General features: G+C 38.7%; 1 protein-coding gene across 8 annotated transcripts in view; it reads left to right on the top strand.

The window, feature by feature from the left end:
• The window catches only part of FAT1 (FAT atypical cadherin 1), a 124681-nt gene that overhangs the window by 66716 nt on the left and 43634 nt on the right, over window positions 1-14331 (top strand). For all 8 annotated transcript variants that reach the window (XR_004427392.1, XM_033161182.1, XM_033161186.1 and 5 more), the window contains 4 exons: window positions 34-244; window positions 4394-4533; window positions 10385-10660; window positions 11927-12137. Coding sequence is in view for 7 of the 8 variants with exons in the window: in XM_033161182.1 (XP_033017073.1) it covers window positions 34-244; window positions 4394-4533; window positions 10385-10660; window positions 11927-12137 (838 nt within the window). In the remaining variant the exon portion in view is untranslated. The remainder of the gene's footprint in view (window positions 1-33; window positions 245-4393; window positions 4534-10384; window positions 10661-11926; window positions 12138-14331) is intronic.

Consider the following 14331-nt stretch of genomic DNA (forward strand, 5'->3'; position numbering starts at 1 on the left):
TTTTTTCTCCCAATCTTGTGCTATATTTATTAGATTAAAGCAGTGGATAATGGTCGCCCCCAAAAGTCTTCAACAGCTCGGCTTCATATAGAATGGATCACAAAACCCAGTCCAGCCCCTGAACCAATTTCTTTTGAGGAATCCTTTTTTTCTTTTACTGTCATGGAAAGTGATCCAGTCGCTCACATGATTGGAGTAATAGCTGTGGAGCCTCTTGGCACTCCGCTCTGGTTTGATATTACAGGTAAGACTATTTGATGATGAATGTTCATCGGGAATTATACGGTGATTATGTAGGCTGTTGTTCATAGATTTGATATGTTCTAATGCCAAAATGAAAATGCCTTCTAAGAAGAATTTAAGCAGGAGTTATTCCTGCGTGTATAAGCTAGCAGTAGCCAAAGTGGTGCTCTCCTGAAGTTGCCCAACTCCAAACACCATCAGCACTAGCCAGAGTAGCCTGTGGTCAGGGTTGATGAGATTTGTAGTCCAGCAACTTTTAGGGTGCACCATGTTGAATATATCTGCTATAAAGAATATATTGTTAACCAGAGGTTTCATTGCAATCAAGTGGCATATAAATGTTATGCTATCTCTTTCTATCTATATATCTACCTACCTATCTATCTATTTATCTATCTGCCATCTATCTATCTATCTATCTATCTAATGAAAGGATTGTTTTGCTGTTTTTCTTCCATAGTTTAGATTTTTTAAATAGTCTTCCCTCTTACACTGACCAATAGGGGTGGAACTTCAGCATCACACTAAAGTGATGTTTATGTTCATTCAATACTTGATGGGAAGATCTCCCCTCTTCTCTTCCCAGCAAGCTGTCCTGGGGAATCTCCCAACCACCCTCCAGCAGATTTTTGGGATGGGGAGCATTTTGTTGTGCTAGTGGGACTGGTTGCACTGGTCACCACTAGCACAGCAACTTAATATGTCCCATGTATGTATGTATGTATGTATGTATGCATGTGTATATATAAAGCCCACACAGTCTGTCCTGTTACTGCCCTGTTCTACCCATGAAATTTCATTCATGGTGCAAAGGAACCTCCTTCCCCAGTAACATGATTGACTGTGCCATACCTTCAGGGGGGAACGCAGGGCAAGTGTGCACCTGGGGCTGCAACCACCCCAGCACTACTTCCTTGGGGGTTCAAGTCCTTCTGAATAAGGCAGAGTCTGTGGGTGGTGTAATATGTCAGGAGTGCACTTCTCAGAGTGGATTGTAGCCCAAAGCAGGTGGGAAAGTCTGTCCAAGGTGAAATATTAGTACAAGGTGTAAGTGGGGGAAGCAATACAACTTTCAAGAGTGGATATTAGTTTTTCTTGGGGTGGGGGTGTAGAGAGTGGATAACATGTTGATGGTACTACCTCACATTAATCAAGATCTTTTAAAATACCTTACTGCACCTTTTTTTACTATTACTAATCGCATGAATCAGTTTGATTGACATATTTTCTTTCTTCTGTGCTTGCTTTCCATGCTTTCTTTCTTTTTGGCTGTGCCAGGAGACAAGCTTGCTAGTGACGTTTTTTACATCTTTCAGATGGCTTGTGACCTGAACTGTACAGCAGAAGGTATCTGCTGAGATCACATAATTTATTATCAGATTATGAGATCTAAAGTGAAATCGCACTAATTTAAGATATTCTAACAAATCTTGAGCAGTTCGTGTTTCCTTCTCCTTTCCAAATTCTCTCTGCTCCCTTTCCCACCCCCTTTTACTGTCGTTCTTGTTTGTGTTTTATTGCGTGTTTTGGTTTTGTTAGTGTTGCTTGTCACCACATTTGAGCCAAAGCACCACTTTGAAATGCTAGTATAGATACTTTCAAGAGCACCCAGACTGATGAGAGCGGTGGATGCAAAACAGCTTGATAGAACAACATTGTTAGGGCATTTCTAGACGTGGCTAGATTTGCAAGTATCAGGTGCTGCAGGGATGTGGCATTTATTTATGGGAGTTAAGATTTCATCCATCAGTCCCATTTAGAACTTTCAGGGTGGCTAAACTGGCCAAATCGGTTTAAAGCAGGTAAACTAAAAGGTCTTTGCCATCCCTGAAAAGGCAGGATCTGGGCTGGGCATGCCTCTCTTGGTGAGAGAGTTTCCAGTGCGGATGTTGGCAATCATCTATACTGCTTCCCATAGGATACCAAGCCAAATTCAAGGTTCTTATTTTGATATTCAAAGCCCTGAGTGCTGATAATGGTTTCCTATGTTACTTCAGCTATTTAGGGTTGTCAGTCCCTTACTGTAGAATGCTCTTCCAGCAGATATTTGGCAAGCATCTTCACCTTTGACTTTCACACATCTCTTGAAGCCTTCCCCCCCCTCCCTGCTGACATGCACAGTCAGTTGTTTAATGATTATTTTAACAATCATTTAAATGATTGTTTGGTGTTGTTTTTAAATGCTTTTTTTTTTTACTTTGCTGTACACTGGCCTGATGTTTTGTTAGAGGGCATTATACAAATAAATGCCTGTACTCCCTGTACTGGGAGCTGCTGGTCCATATTATTTAAAAGGATTTTAGCAGGTGGCACGAGAGCTGTAGAAACACACCTTTGTGGTAGTTCTGTGCTTTAGAAACTAATTTTTGCACCACCTTATTTGAGGTATCACTGCATCAGTTGTGGGGGGTGCTGCCGTTTTCATGCAGCATAAGGCTTTCTGTCCCAAGGCAGATAGATGTCCATGGTTTGTATTCTCCCTTCCAGCATCACCTCCAGTAAAATATATTGCACCAACAGCTCACATAAAATTTGTGGTGTTCTGCCCTATTCCATTTTAATGTTATTGAAGATTCTTTTGAGGCAATTACAGGCTCTAGCCTTCCTTTAGATACCCACAATAATTGTCTGAAATAAAGCAGTGTTTATGGGGTGCTGCCCAACCCATCAGTCTGGGTGATTTGTCTGAAAGGCAGAACCAATCTCCGAAATTCCGCTGTTTTCTAATTTGTTGGAATGAAGATGTAATCGTAAACATGCTGACTTGGAGTGAGTACCATTTAAATCTATGGGGCTTATTTCCAAGTAAGTATACTGATGATTGGATGACATTTACAGTGGTGCTGTGCGAAAATGTTTCTTGAGTCCAAAAATAATTGGAATTCATAATTACAGAAGGCAAAACGGTTTTCATCTTTAAAACAACAACAACAACAAACGACTGCTTTATAAGCTTGCTTTTCAAAAAGAACAGGAGAGAACACTTGCACCACGTAATTAGGACAAATGTTTTTTGCCACGGAGAGTGTTGGGCTGACAAAACAGTGGGAAGTAATTTATACTTTTCAAATAGTTTGTCTAAAAGTTGAAAACAGTAGAAGTTAATGACTGGCATTTATCATGGTTAACTCCATTTGGTTTTAAGGGTCATTGTGTTGCAGAGAGGCAGTCTGCTCACAAATAATAGTATTACTATTATTACTACAATCACTTAAATGTTTGGGCAATTGGCTGTGTTTATTGAGCTATATTTCAGTTTCATTTTTCAAAGGGCATTTAGAAGTTTTGCAAAGGAATAAAATAAATGCATCACTGGAGAAAAAGAGTTAGGTTTTGGGTTTTTTTTGTTTTTAAAGCCATTGTGCTATTTTCACTTTCCTTTTCATATTTTAATTCATTGTTTTCCTAAAGCTTTTCTTCCAGTGCCCAAGAACAGGCTGGTTTATTGGGGCACAATCCACCAAGCACTGCTCTTGTGTAAATTCAATAGCACACCGTGGTAGTGGTGCTTAGTGGATTGCACCCATGGTAGGCATGCCTAAGATTCTGCTACACACCCCAAGTTTTTTGGTTTAAACAATAAAACACAGTTTTAAGATACCATATAATACATTATTCAGTGACTAGTTCCTTCAAGTGACATTATATTTGCTTTTGCTGGACACGTATTTACATGGCTAGTCACCTTTGACAAGTAAGAATCAGCTTCAGGCTATCAGGAAAGAAAGCTTTGCAAAACTTGCTTTTTTTTCTTTTACAAATACCTTTTCTTTCACAGATAGGCAGGCTAGTAAGCTTTCTTGTGGGATAGTAACATTTGTCGGCTAATTTACATGGCTCTTTTAGAAGAACATTCATCTATATAAAGCAATGATATCAGGATTTGAAAGAGATACCTCTGGAAACAGAGTCTTTGCCATGACTCAAATAAGTAGGCTAGTGAGTATTGTAGCAAGCATCAAGCTTTTTGGCCCTAGTGGCCATCTGCTGTATTACAGCTAGGTTACAAATACGACACACAGCCTCCGCTATTTCAGAACTGATTTTGTTTTAAGGTTGTACGAAGCATCATAGCAAAGTATGTTTTTGTGAAGCGATACATCAAAGCAGTGTTTTATGAACTTCTGTCTCGTGCAATTTCTTGGAGCAGGTGGCAACTATGACAGCCGCTTTGATGTGGACAAGGGCACTGGAACCATCGTTGTCGCTAAACCTCTTGATGCAGAACAGAAATCAAATTACAATCTGACAGTAGAAGCAACAGATGGAACTAGGACTATTGGCACTCAGGTAATGGAATTTCTAATGAAGTGTTTATTGAAAGAAGGAATTTGTAACCATTTCTTGCCGCGGCTTCTCTCCCCCCCTCCCCCTCCCTTGGGCAGAATTAACGCTTGCATAAATAAGGAGGACTTTGTGTGAAAAAGAAGTTTCTAATACCAACAGAGCACAATAGCCCAATGTTGGACAGCCAAAGGGGAAAAGTTATGTGTAAGCAGATAAGTGCGCCTTGAAATAACAGCTTTAAAGTCATAGAATGTTCTGGTATTAGAAGAAAAAAAATGAGAAACAGAAGCCGGGCATTCACAAAAAGAGAGAGAAAAGGATTGACAGATGAAAACATCACGATCATCTTCATCACCCAGAAACAAATCCAAAACCAGCCGAAATTGGAGAAGGTGTAAAAGGTGAAATCGGTTTATGTTGGAGCTATTGTTACAGTGAAACAATCTCACAAAAGTAGGCAGAAGTGTCATTTTTTTATATAATAAATTTTTTATTCTTTTTTCCCATATAGAGTTACATTTATAATCAACAATTACATTCCAATTCAGCAAAATTAGTGACTTCCCTCTCACCCAGCACCAATGTTTGTAACCCAAATTGCACAAAATTGTATTTTAAGGTTCCGCCTTATCTAATTTCATCATTTCTAACAGGTTTCTTCATATATTCTGTTGTTGTTTTCTTACACCTCAAACCACGCTGTGGTCTTCACATATGGGAAACAACTTTTTATATAGACTAGAAAAGGTTTTCAGTCTTCTTTAAAAGATGCTAAATTTGTATCTTTTATCGGTGCCATCAATTTTGCCGTCTCTGCGTATTCCAAGATTTTCATCAACCATTCTTCCGTTGAGGGTGTCCTCTCCCTCCTTCCATTTCTGTGCATTTAGTATCCCTGCCACTGTAGTCACATACATAATTACCAGTAAGGCTTTCTTTGGGATTTTGCTGTCTAGTATCCCCAGTAGGATATTTTCATTCTTGAAAATAAAAATGTCACTATATAGTAGCATTGCTTGGTTTGCTACCAAGTGTTTACCCAATGGTTAGGTGTTGCTGGTCAGATTTCCCAGGTGACTGTACCAGTATAATGTATATGCTTACAAATGAGTTTTCCACAATGGCAGAGTGTGCTTTAGGTGTATCGTCAAATTTTTAACACTTCTACTTTAGTGATATCAACTTCAGGCCAACTTCTTTCTTAAGTGATAAAAAAAAATGCCTTCTGAAAGTATCTTTTTCTTTGAAAGGATGGCTATGCATATTACATCTCCTGAATGGAACTATAGATGTGATGATGCCCAGTTCAGATGGCTTTAAAAGAGAGTTAAACAAATTAATGGATGGTAAGACTAGAGTCCTGATGACCACAGAGTCCAGAAACAGAGGCAACATACCTCTAAATACCAGCTGCTGTTAAACAATAGCAGTAGCCTTTCTTCCTTAATTAGAATTTACTGTAAGCTGACTGTGGATAGATTTGACTCCTTATTCCAAACAGCTGCTTTAGACATACTGTTTCTACTGCTGAAGTTAAAAATCATTCAGCACGTCATCTGGAAAATGACAGAAGAATAGTTTGCTAATACTGAAAATGGAAAACGGGCTGCATTTTCTTTTTAATGTGAATTAGTGCTCCTGCTTTTTGTTTGTTTTCTGCATTTCAAAATGCAGACTGTTTTTCAGCTGTTTCCTATTACCTCTCTTCTCGTCTTTTAGCAGACAAAGTGAGAAATGGTGGTTGTAGCTTTTGCGGGACCAGTACAGAAGCTCATTTTTATCAGAATTTCCCTGTTCCATACTTGAGGGGATTAGCTTGAACTATGGCTGCTAGAATTTCACATTTCTGTGCTCCTCTAACAGAAGGACAAGCAACAATGCTTCTTAAATGAACAGGGGTTGCTTGGGGGTTTAGTCTAGACACATCTCCTCTTGAAGCTTACCTTCCCTGACTTTCACACTACTTCTTTTAATAAAAGTCCATTAAAAAAAACTAATAAAAGTAGAATTAGTCTTTGTGTTGTAATCTCATGTGTTTCAAACTATTATTTTACCATATTAGTGCACTATGAGCTTGTCATTTTAGTTCCTTGATGAGAGGTGTGCTATTTCTTTTAACAGTACCAAGGTGTAAATTTCAACCATACCCTTGTTGAAATTCAATATAACAGCAGTTTAAATAAATACTTACAACTCACTCTTCTATTTAAAGTCCCCAGAACAGCTTACTTAAATAAGAATATTTTAAGTGTTGATCCACTGAATTTTGTAAGAACAGATAATTGTTAGAAAACTGCACTGAGCCCAAATAAGATGAATTACAAAGTTTTAGTTACAGGTAGGTAGCTGTATTGGTCTGCCATAGTCAAAACAAAATTAAAAATAATTCCTTCCAGTAGCACCTTAGAGACCAACTAAGTTTGTTCTTGGTATGAGGTATCTAAAGAAGTGTGCATGCACACGAAAGCTCATACCAAGAACAAACTTAGTTGGTCTCTAAGGTGCTACTGGAAGGAATTTTCTATTTTATTTTGTTTTTACAAAGTTTTATGCAGACAATGTGCTAAAATGCATTTAAATGCAGCACACTGCCTTGGATTGTTCAGGTTATAAAATATTTGGCTCGGTATTTGAAATACTGTACAATAAACAGTTTAACGAGTCTTTGATTAACAGCCATTTATTCCCACATGCTATTTCAATTTTACTAGTGAAAGTGCATGTTATCGTATTGTCTATGTAAAAATAGTAAAATAACTATATTGGCCTCCTTATGGGGAAAGGAACCTATTGAGTATGACTGCTAAATGGGAAGGCTGTGATGGGCTTTGGGCCATGAGCATCTGTGAAACATTTGACTCTGTTAAATTATTTAGATAGCTTTCTTTGGAAAAATTACTGAGGCTGTAAGCAAGATTGCTGTTGGGTCTAATATGCAGCTAAAATGCATGATGTACATATAAAATTCAGAGTAGATGTATGTTCGTTTTTTTATCCATTGTTGTTTTTATTTGTATATTGTGTGTCTGTTGTTGCTATGGCTGTTGGCTATGCAAATAAAGCTTTTATCTTGTCTTCAGAGTGTTCAGTTATACTCTTGTCAGTGTAAAAGGTGACAGAGGAAGAAAAGAGAGATTGGGGGCAAGGCATCACGTGCCTTCCAAAAATGAATGCTTCTTAACCTGATTTTAAATGAAAAGTATCATTCATTAGAAATGGAAATAATATTCTTGATTAATTCATATTTACAGGAAAAGGTTTTGTGGCCCTGTCTACTGGCTAGTTATCGGCTTTTTAGTACTGTAACGGATACTTGTTGCTGCCCTCTGTGCCCTTCCTATCCCTTTATATTTAAGTTCTGCATTCGGACTAAAGATAGATTTGGTAGTTACATGAAGGATTTCTGAGAAGGCAGCTTTTGAAGGGCCACTTCTGCTCATATAATTCTTCCCACCCAGCAAAACGGGGCTTCTGTCCTGTCCCACCACTGTCGTGAGATACGGTTGGGTGGCGGTTGTGGGGATTGTCGTCCCTAGCCTTCTGTTTTTACTGGTTTTTCAACCTTTGTTGAAAACGTGCTTCTCCCCCTTTTGTTTTGCCTTTTCTTTGTTCCCTCCAGAATTTGATCTCTTCTCTTTTCTGCTGTTCTTAAAAAAAAAAAGAGTTGGACTTGAACAGTACGACTGTAATGAAAATAGAAATAATAATGACAGGATGAAATCCATTCTCATTGCACTTGTCAACATTTCTATGACAGCCGTGAAAACCAAATGCCAGTGTTCTCTAATCTTTGGGCACTCCCACCCTATGTGTGTGAGAGAACCACACACCCAGCACCCCTCCAGCATGACAGTGACAGCAATTCTGTAAGAATTGATGAAGGTCTGCTAAAACAAAAATCCTTTTCAGGTGTCCTCATGAATTGAGTTCCTCAACTTGGGTGTGACAACTGAGATGACTCTTCCATCCCTCCACTCACCCAAGAGCACACAAATTGACCTTTGTTCAATGGATTGGGGGGGGGGGCAACAGACAGGAGGTGCTCCCAACTGCTCCCTCTAAGATTTACAAAACTGCTATTAGAGGAAGGCATTGGGTACTGCTAATGCAATCAGGCTGGTTCTTCTTAATGGCTCACAGGACAGTATGAACTTTAATTCATCTGGTCTTGCTCAGCTTGTATACTTTGGCTTTAAGTGTTCATTTATGCACATGGGGTTCAGAACTTTAAACCATTTTGCAAATTGCTGGTGTCTAGATTGACATTGTTATTCTCTTACTTACATTGCCCCATTTTATGCCAGTCTTGGAATGACTTGTTTGGAATTCCAGGCCAGGATTAGTTTTAGGGTCCACATTTCTTTTATTGTACTTGTGTGATGAAAAACTGAAGCAAAAATCCGATACATTCTCTTAGCATTGTCACTGTTGCGCTTGGCTGCTCCTTTTATTATTCATTAATAGCTCGGAGTGCTCTGTCAGTTCAGATGTATTTAGAATATGTCATTTTGCTTCTTAGCTGGGTGTGTTTGTGTTGCTAAATGACAACTGCCTTTTTCTACTTTAGGATTTTTTTTAAAAAAAAAAATACAGTATGCTTTGTTCAAGCAGCAGAGAGCCTCGTGGCACCTTAAAATTTAAACAAATTTATCATGGCAAGATTATGAAAGTAGTTTCTGTTTGGAACATTCTGTTTTCCTAATTGATTTAGCTTTTCATTTTCTTAACAAAATCCTTTTGTGTTTAAAAAAAATTACTTAGGTGATTTGTTGTTGTTTCCAATTGCAACTAAATAGTTTAATTTTAACTAGTTTCTTAATAGTTTTAACAATGTACTTAAAGTTGTAAAGCAAAGGCACTTGTAGCCCAAATATATTTTTATTATGTTCCTTGAAATTGTTCTGCTGTACCGTGGTACCTCTGGTTACGTACTTAATTCATTCTGGAGGTCCATTCTTAACCTGAAACTGTTCTTAACCTGAGGTACCACTTTAGCTAATGGGGCCTCCCGCTGCTGCTGCGCCGCCAGAGCACGATTTCTGTTCTTATCCTGAAGCAAAGTTCTTAACCTGAAGCGTTATTTCTGGGTTAGCAGAGTATGTAACCTGAAACGTATGTAACCTGAAGCGTGTGTAACCCGAGGTACCACTGTACTTGTATTGTAATAAATTTAAAAGGTTAGTGTTTGCGAAATATTTTTATGTGTTTGGATTCTTTTGTTTTGAAAAGAATTTGTATTAGACTGTTTATTGTGATAGTGTATTGATGGGTATTTTGACTGTTGTATTGCTGTTGGCTTGTGTGCTGCTGTGCGGAAATTTATGTGGAAAAGCAGCATACAAATTGAAATAATAATAATAATTTTAATTCCATGTACTAGAGCTCTGGGTTTAAAAAACCAATCAACTAGTTTTGCCCATTGACAGATATTTAAGCTTGTTTAGGGAGGAATCACTACCCCAGTGCTACATGGCAAAACTCTTTTTTAAATGATTGGCATTTCTGAAGCAGTGTGTGATGTGGAATGAGGGTCTTCTGTTGAAAGAGGAGAAGGCAAGCAATGTGCTGGGCTTTATTAGGCCCTGATCCCAGCTAATATTTTGTTCTAAAGTACTTCTGCTTTGTATTTCGTTTCTACATGATTATATATTTGACATAGTCAACCCCAACTCACAAAAGCTGCAGCAAATTGACGTAGCTATTCTTCTCTAAATTATGTGTGGTGGCCCCTAACGTTCACATCATGTTTTGTTTTTGTATTTTAGGAGAACTGTTGTGTTTCCCTGAAGCTTATCTGCATTGCGTTCTGATTACATACCCTTTTCATCCTTAATTTACCTTTGTGCCATTACAGGTGTACATTCAGGTAATAGACACGAATGACCACAGGCCTGAGTTTTCTACATTAGAATACCAAGTCATTATTCCAGAGGACACAGTTCCAGAGACGGAAATTTTGCAAGTCAGTGCTTCAGACAGGGATGAAAAGAATAAGCTAATTTATACTATGCAAAATAGCGTTGACCCCATCAGCCTTAAGAAATTTCGCCTGGATCCTGCAACTGGCTCTCTCTACACTTCTGAAAGATTGGATCATGAGGTCATTCATCAACACATTCTCACAGTGATGGTAAGGAACCATTCCACTTATTCTTTAGCAGATATAGGATATTGCTTTTCTCTGTAATGGAGCAGCATAAGCAGATACTTTTCAGAGCTGCTAGAATGATGGAAATACTGAATTGTGAGCCAGAAATTCATCAGCTCAAATCTTCCTTTTGCTGCGATCCTACTTAAGGCACTATCTTACCCTCACCGTGACATACCTTACAGGGTCGTTGTACAGACTACTGAGACGAAACAAGTGATTTGCACACTCTGAAGTGTTGTGTAAATGGAAAGCATTGGTATAATTACAGATTACCTCAAGCCCATCTGTACTTCACCCTCACCATTCATTGGAAATTTTTGATGGGTTTCTTCTGTTAACATCTCCATCCCCAAGGAAGAGGAGAGACACAGTAAAGAGGAGGAAATATTTCTTCCTTTTGCTCTCTACCTACCTCCTCCTTCACCTCCAGCCATATTTCTTTGTCCAGTCCAACTAAGAAGATCAACAGAAAGAAGTACAAGCATGACTTGCTGGATCAGAAATTGTAGGTCAGTTCTGTAGATGCACCTCTAGGTGCAGATTCCCACTCCTGTTTGGGCTTAATTGAATAGGCTAAATAGTACACTGTTACTTCCTGCCCATGTTGATTGGCAGCAGGCATGCACATCCTCAGTCCCTGCTGAGTATTGGGTCCCTATCTGCCTTCTCCCCACCTTAAAATGCAGGATTTTCCTGTATATTTGAGGACCCTCTTTCTGTAGCAGTGGCCCTCACCTCATCTGGTGCCCTGTGTACGCATATACGAACGTCCATTTAACAAATAAGTGAAATTGTAATATTTAATTCCAAGTTCTGAGATTATTTGTGCCGAACCAAAATCATATTGTAGGATTTTTGCCCAATGGCATAAAATACAAACATTGCTCCATTACAATGCCATGTACTTCTACAGAACAGAATGGTGCCCTAAGTCAGTGTTTTTCAACCACTGTTCCGCGGCACACTAGTGTGCCGCGAGATGTTGCCTGGTGTGCCGTGGGAAAAATTGAAAAATTTAAGAGAATTACTTTATATATAGTCAATATAGGCACAGAGTTAATTTTTTTAAACATTTTCTAATGGTGGTGTGCCTCGTGATTTTTTTCATGAAACAAGTGTGCCTTTGCCCAAAAAAGGTTGAAAAACACTGCCCTAAGTGATTGATAGTTCTCGTCAATTGTAACAAGTGTCATGTAACTGAATAAACTTACGCACCAGCTGCTAGTAACGTTGTAATTATTTCAGGTGCGGGATCAAGACGTTCCTGTCAAGCGCAACTTTGCTAGAATTATCATCAACGTTAGTGACACAAACGATCATGCGCCATGGTTCACCAGTTCTTCCTATGAAGGGAGAGTATATGAGTCAGCAGCTGTTGGATCTGTAATTCTCCATGTATCAGCACTGGACAAGGATAAAGGGGAAAATGCAGAAATTGTGTACTCCATAGAATCAGGTATGCTCCAATACGTTCAATAATTTGTTAGGATGAAAAGATTTTAGATTTAAAGCTGCAAAGTAGAGGTTTATTCACACTTCTTTTCCAGCAGTGTTTGATCGAAACTTAATCCAGCAGCAAGTTAGCCATATTAAAGGATGTATTTCAGCCAGTCACTACTGGTATATATTGATGCACTATTCCCTTTATCAGCATGGAATATGTCCGCTGTATCCTCCCTCAGAGGTGCAGTCTAATCCTTGACCATTGACAAGCTGCCTGGGACTTCCGGAAGTTGGGAGTTCCAAAACACCTGGAAGGCCACAGGTTCCCGACTGCTATTTTAAAGGAACGTGTGTGGTGGACCACTCTGAAGAGAAAGTTCCAGATTTCAAGCACCACCTCTGAGAAACAATAATCCATTTCTGCTGTCTGATTGTATTCCTGGGGTGGTGGAATTTGCCTCTCCAGATAATGTAGGACACCATATCTCACCAGCCCCAGTCAGCATGGCTAAAGAAAAAGGGATGATGGGAGTTGTAGTTCAAAAAACCTGGAAGACACCATGTTGGCGCTATCTGCACTGAGGTATCCCAGATCCTGTAGGACCGGGGTGGCCAACTTCCAAGAGACTGTGATCTACTCACAGAGTTAAAGACTGGCAGTGATCTACCCCCTTTTGGGGGGTTCAGATCAAAGTTGTTGAGCTTTTTTGAGGAAGGAGAAAGGCCTGTTTCTTCAGGGTTCAGGTCAAAGTTGCTGGGCTTTTTTTAGGGAGGAGAGCCTCATGGGGGGGGCAGGGCAAATGTTTTGAGCTTTTTTTATGGGAGCCAAACTTGTTGGGCTTCATTGGGGGAGCCAGTGATCTATCAGCGATCTACCACAGATGTCCAGCGATCTACCGGTAGATCACGATCTACCTGTTGGACGTACCTGCTGTAGGGCATTAAAGATTAGAACCACTATCTAGAAACAAACTGACAAGTAGGAAAAACCCGTGAAAAATTAGTAGCATTGGTTCCATCATAACAAAAGTTGGGCTTTTCCAATGAATTCCCCCCCCCCCCCCCCGCATATACACGAGTTCTCATTTCTCTCTCTGTCTTTCTCACACACATACCCCCGCTCCTTCTTTATTAAAAAAATAATAATTGTGGGAGGAAATGTTAAAACTTTCCCAGCTTTGTTTTTCTAGTATTCTGCACTGCACAGCTAAAACGTTAGGGCTGAAATTCGAAGCATATGAAATGAACATTCCTTAAATGCTTGCAATAGCTTATAGGATTAGTAATGGGATATTATAAGAATGGTGCTCTGTTTGCGACCTTCAATAAGAAAAAAGATAATATCAACTGCCTACCCAAATACATAATTTAAATGTTTTAAATAAAATCTGTTCATGGTGAGGTCATGTTTTTAGCAATAACTATTTTGTGCTGTGCTTTGTGATTGAAGTGTTAAGAAATAGCAGCCCCTGTTAATTTGTTTTCTTAATTTCTTTGAATTATTGTGAAGTGTAAAACCCCAGTGTGCTTCAGCCTTCATTTTGAAAGGCTTGTTCATGGTGATTTTCTTAAGCAGTCAAATTTGCAGTTTGTATTTCTCAAATGGAAGTTTTTTTATACAGCACATAAACTCTCATTTTAAGTGGGAGTAATTTGAAAGAGAAAATTCTCTGAAGTATCTCTGGTTTAGAAATAATCTCGTAAAGTGACATTCATGTAATTAAGAGTCACTTGAGACTCATTTAAAGCAGTGTTTTCCATGATTTTAAAGTATTTTGAAAGTTTGATTGTAGTTCCACATTGTGTATAGTGTTTGTCTTTTTCTTTATTTGAATTGTTTAAAGAAACGCCATAAAGTTAAAAAGAAGCTCTGTATTAATAGCATTCATAATCTGAAGTGATAGCATACTTGGGTATAAAATATGTTGTCAGATTTTCTAAATAAAACTAACCTACTGTAGGATATTTATTATAGCATAATAGTTGTGGGAAAGCTGGGTATCCGTGTTATACTTAGAGTAGACCCACTGAACTTAATAGACTTAGGACTAACTTAAGAGGTCCCTTGATTTTCAAGGGTCTGCTCTGAGTAGTATTCTGTGTCATTAGTTTAATGCAATTTTATTTTTCATTTAAAATATTTCAGCACTTAATATTTTCTACCACTTGAATGTGTGTGTGTGTGTGTGTAGCTGCTTGCAAATGTA

Source organism: Lacerta agilis, chromosome 9 (assembly GCF_009819535.1).
Source record: "Lacerta agilis isolate rLacAgi1 chromosome 9, rLacAgi1.pri, whole genome shotgun sequence".
NCBI lineage: Eukaryota > Metazoa > Chordata > Lepidosauria > Squamata > Lacertidae > Lacerta > Lacerta agilis.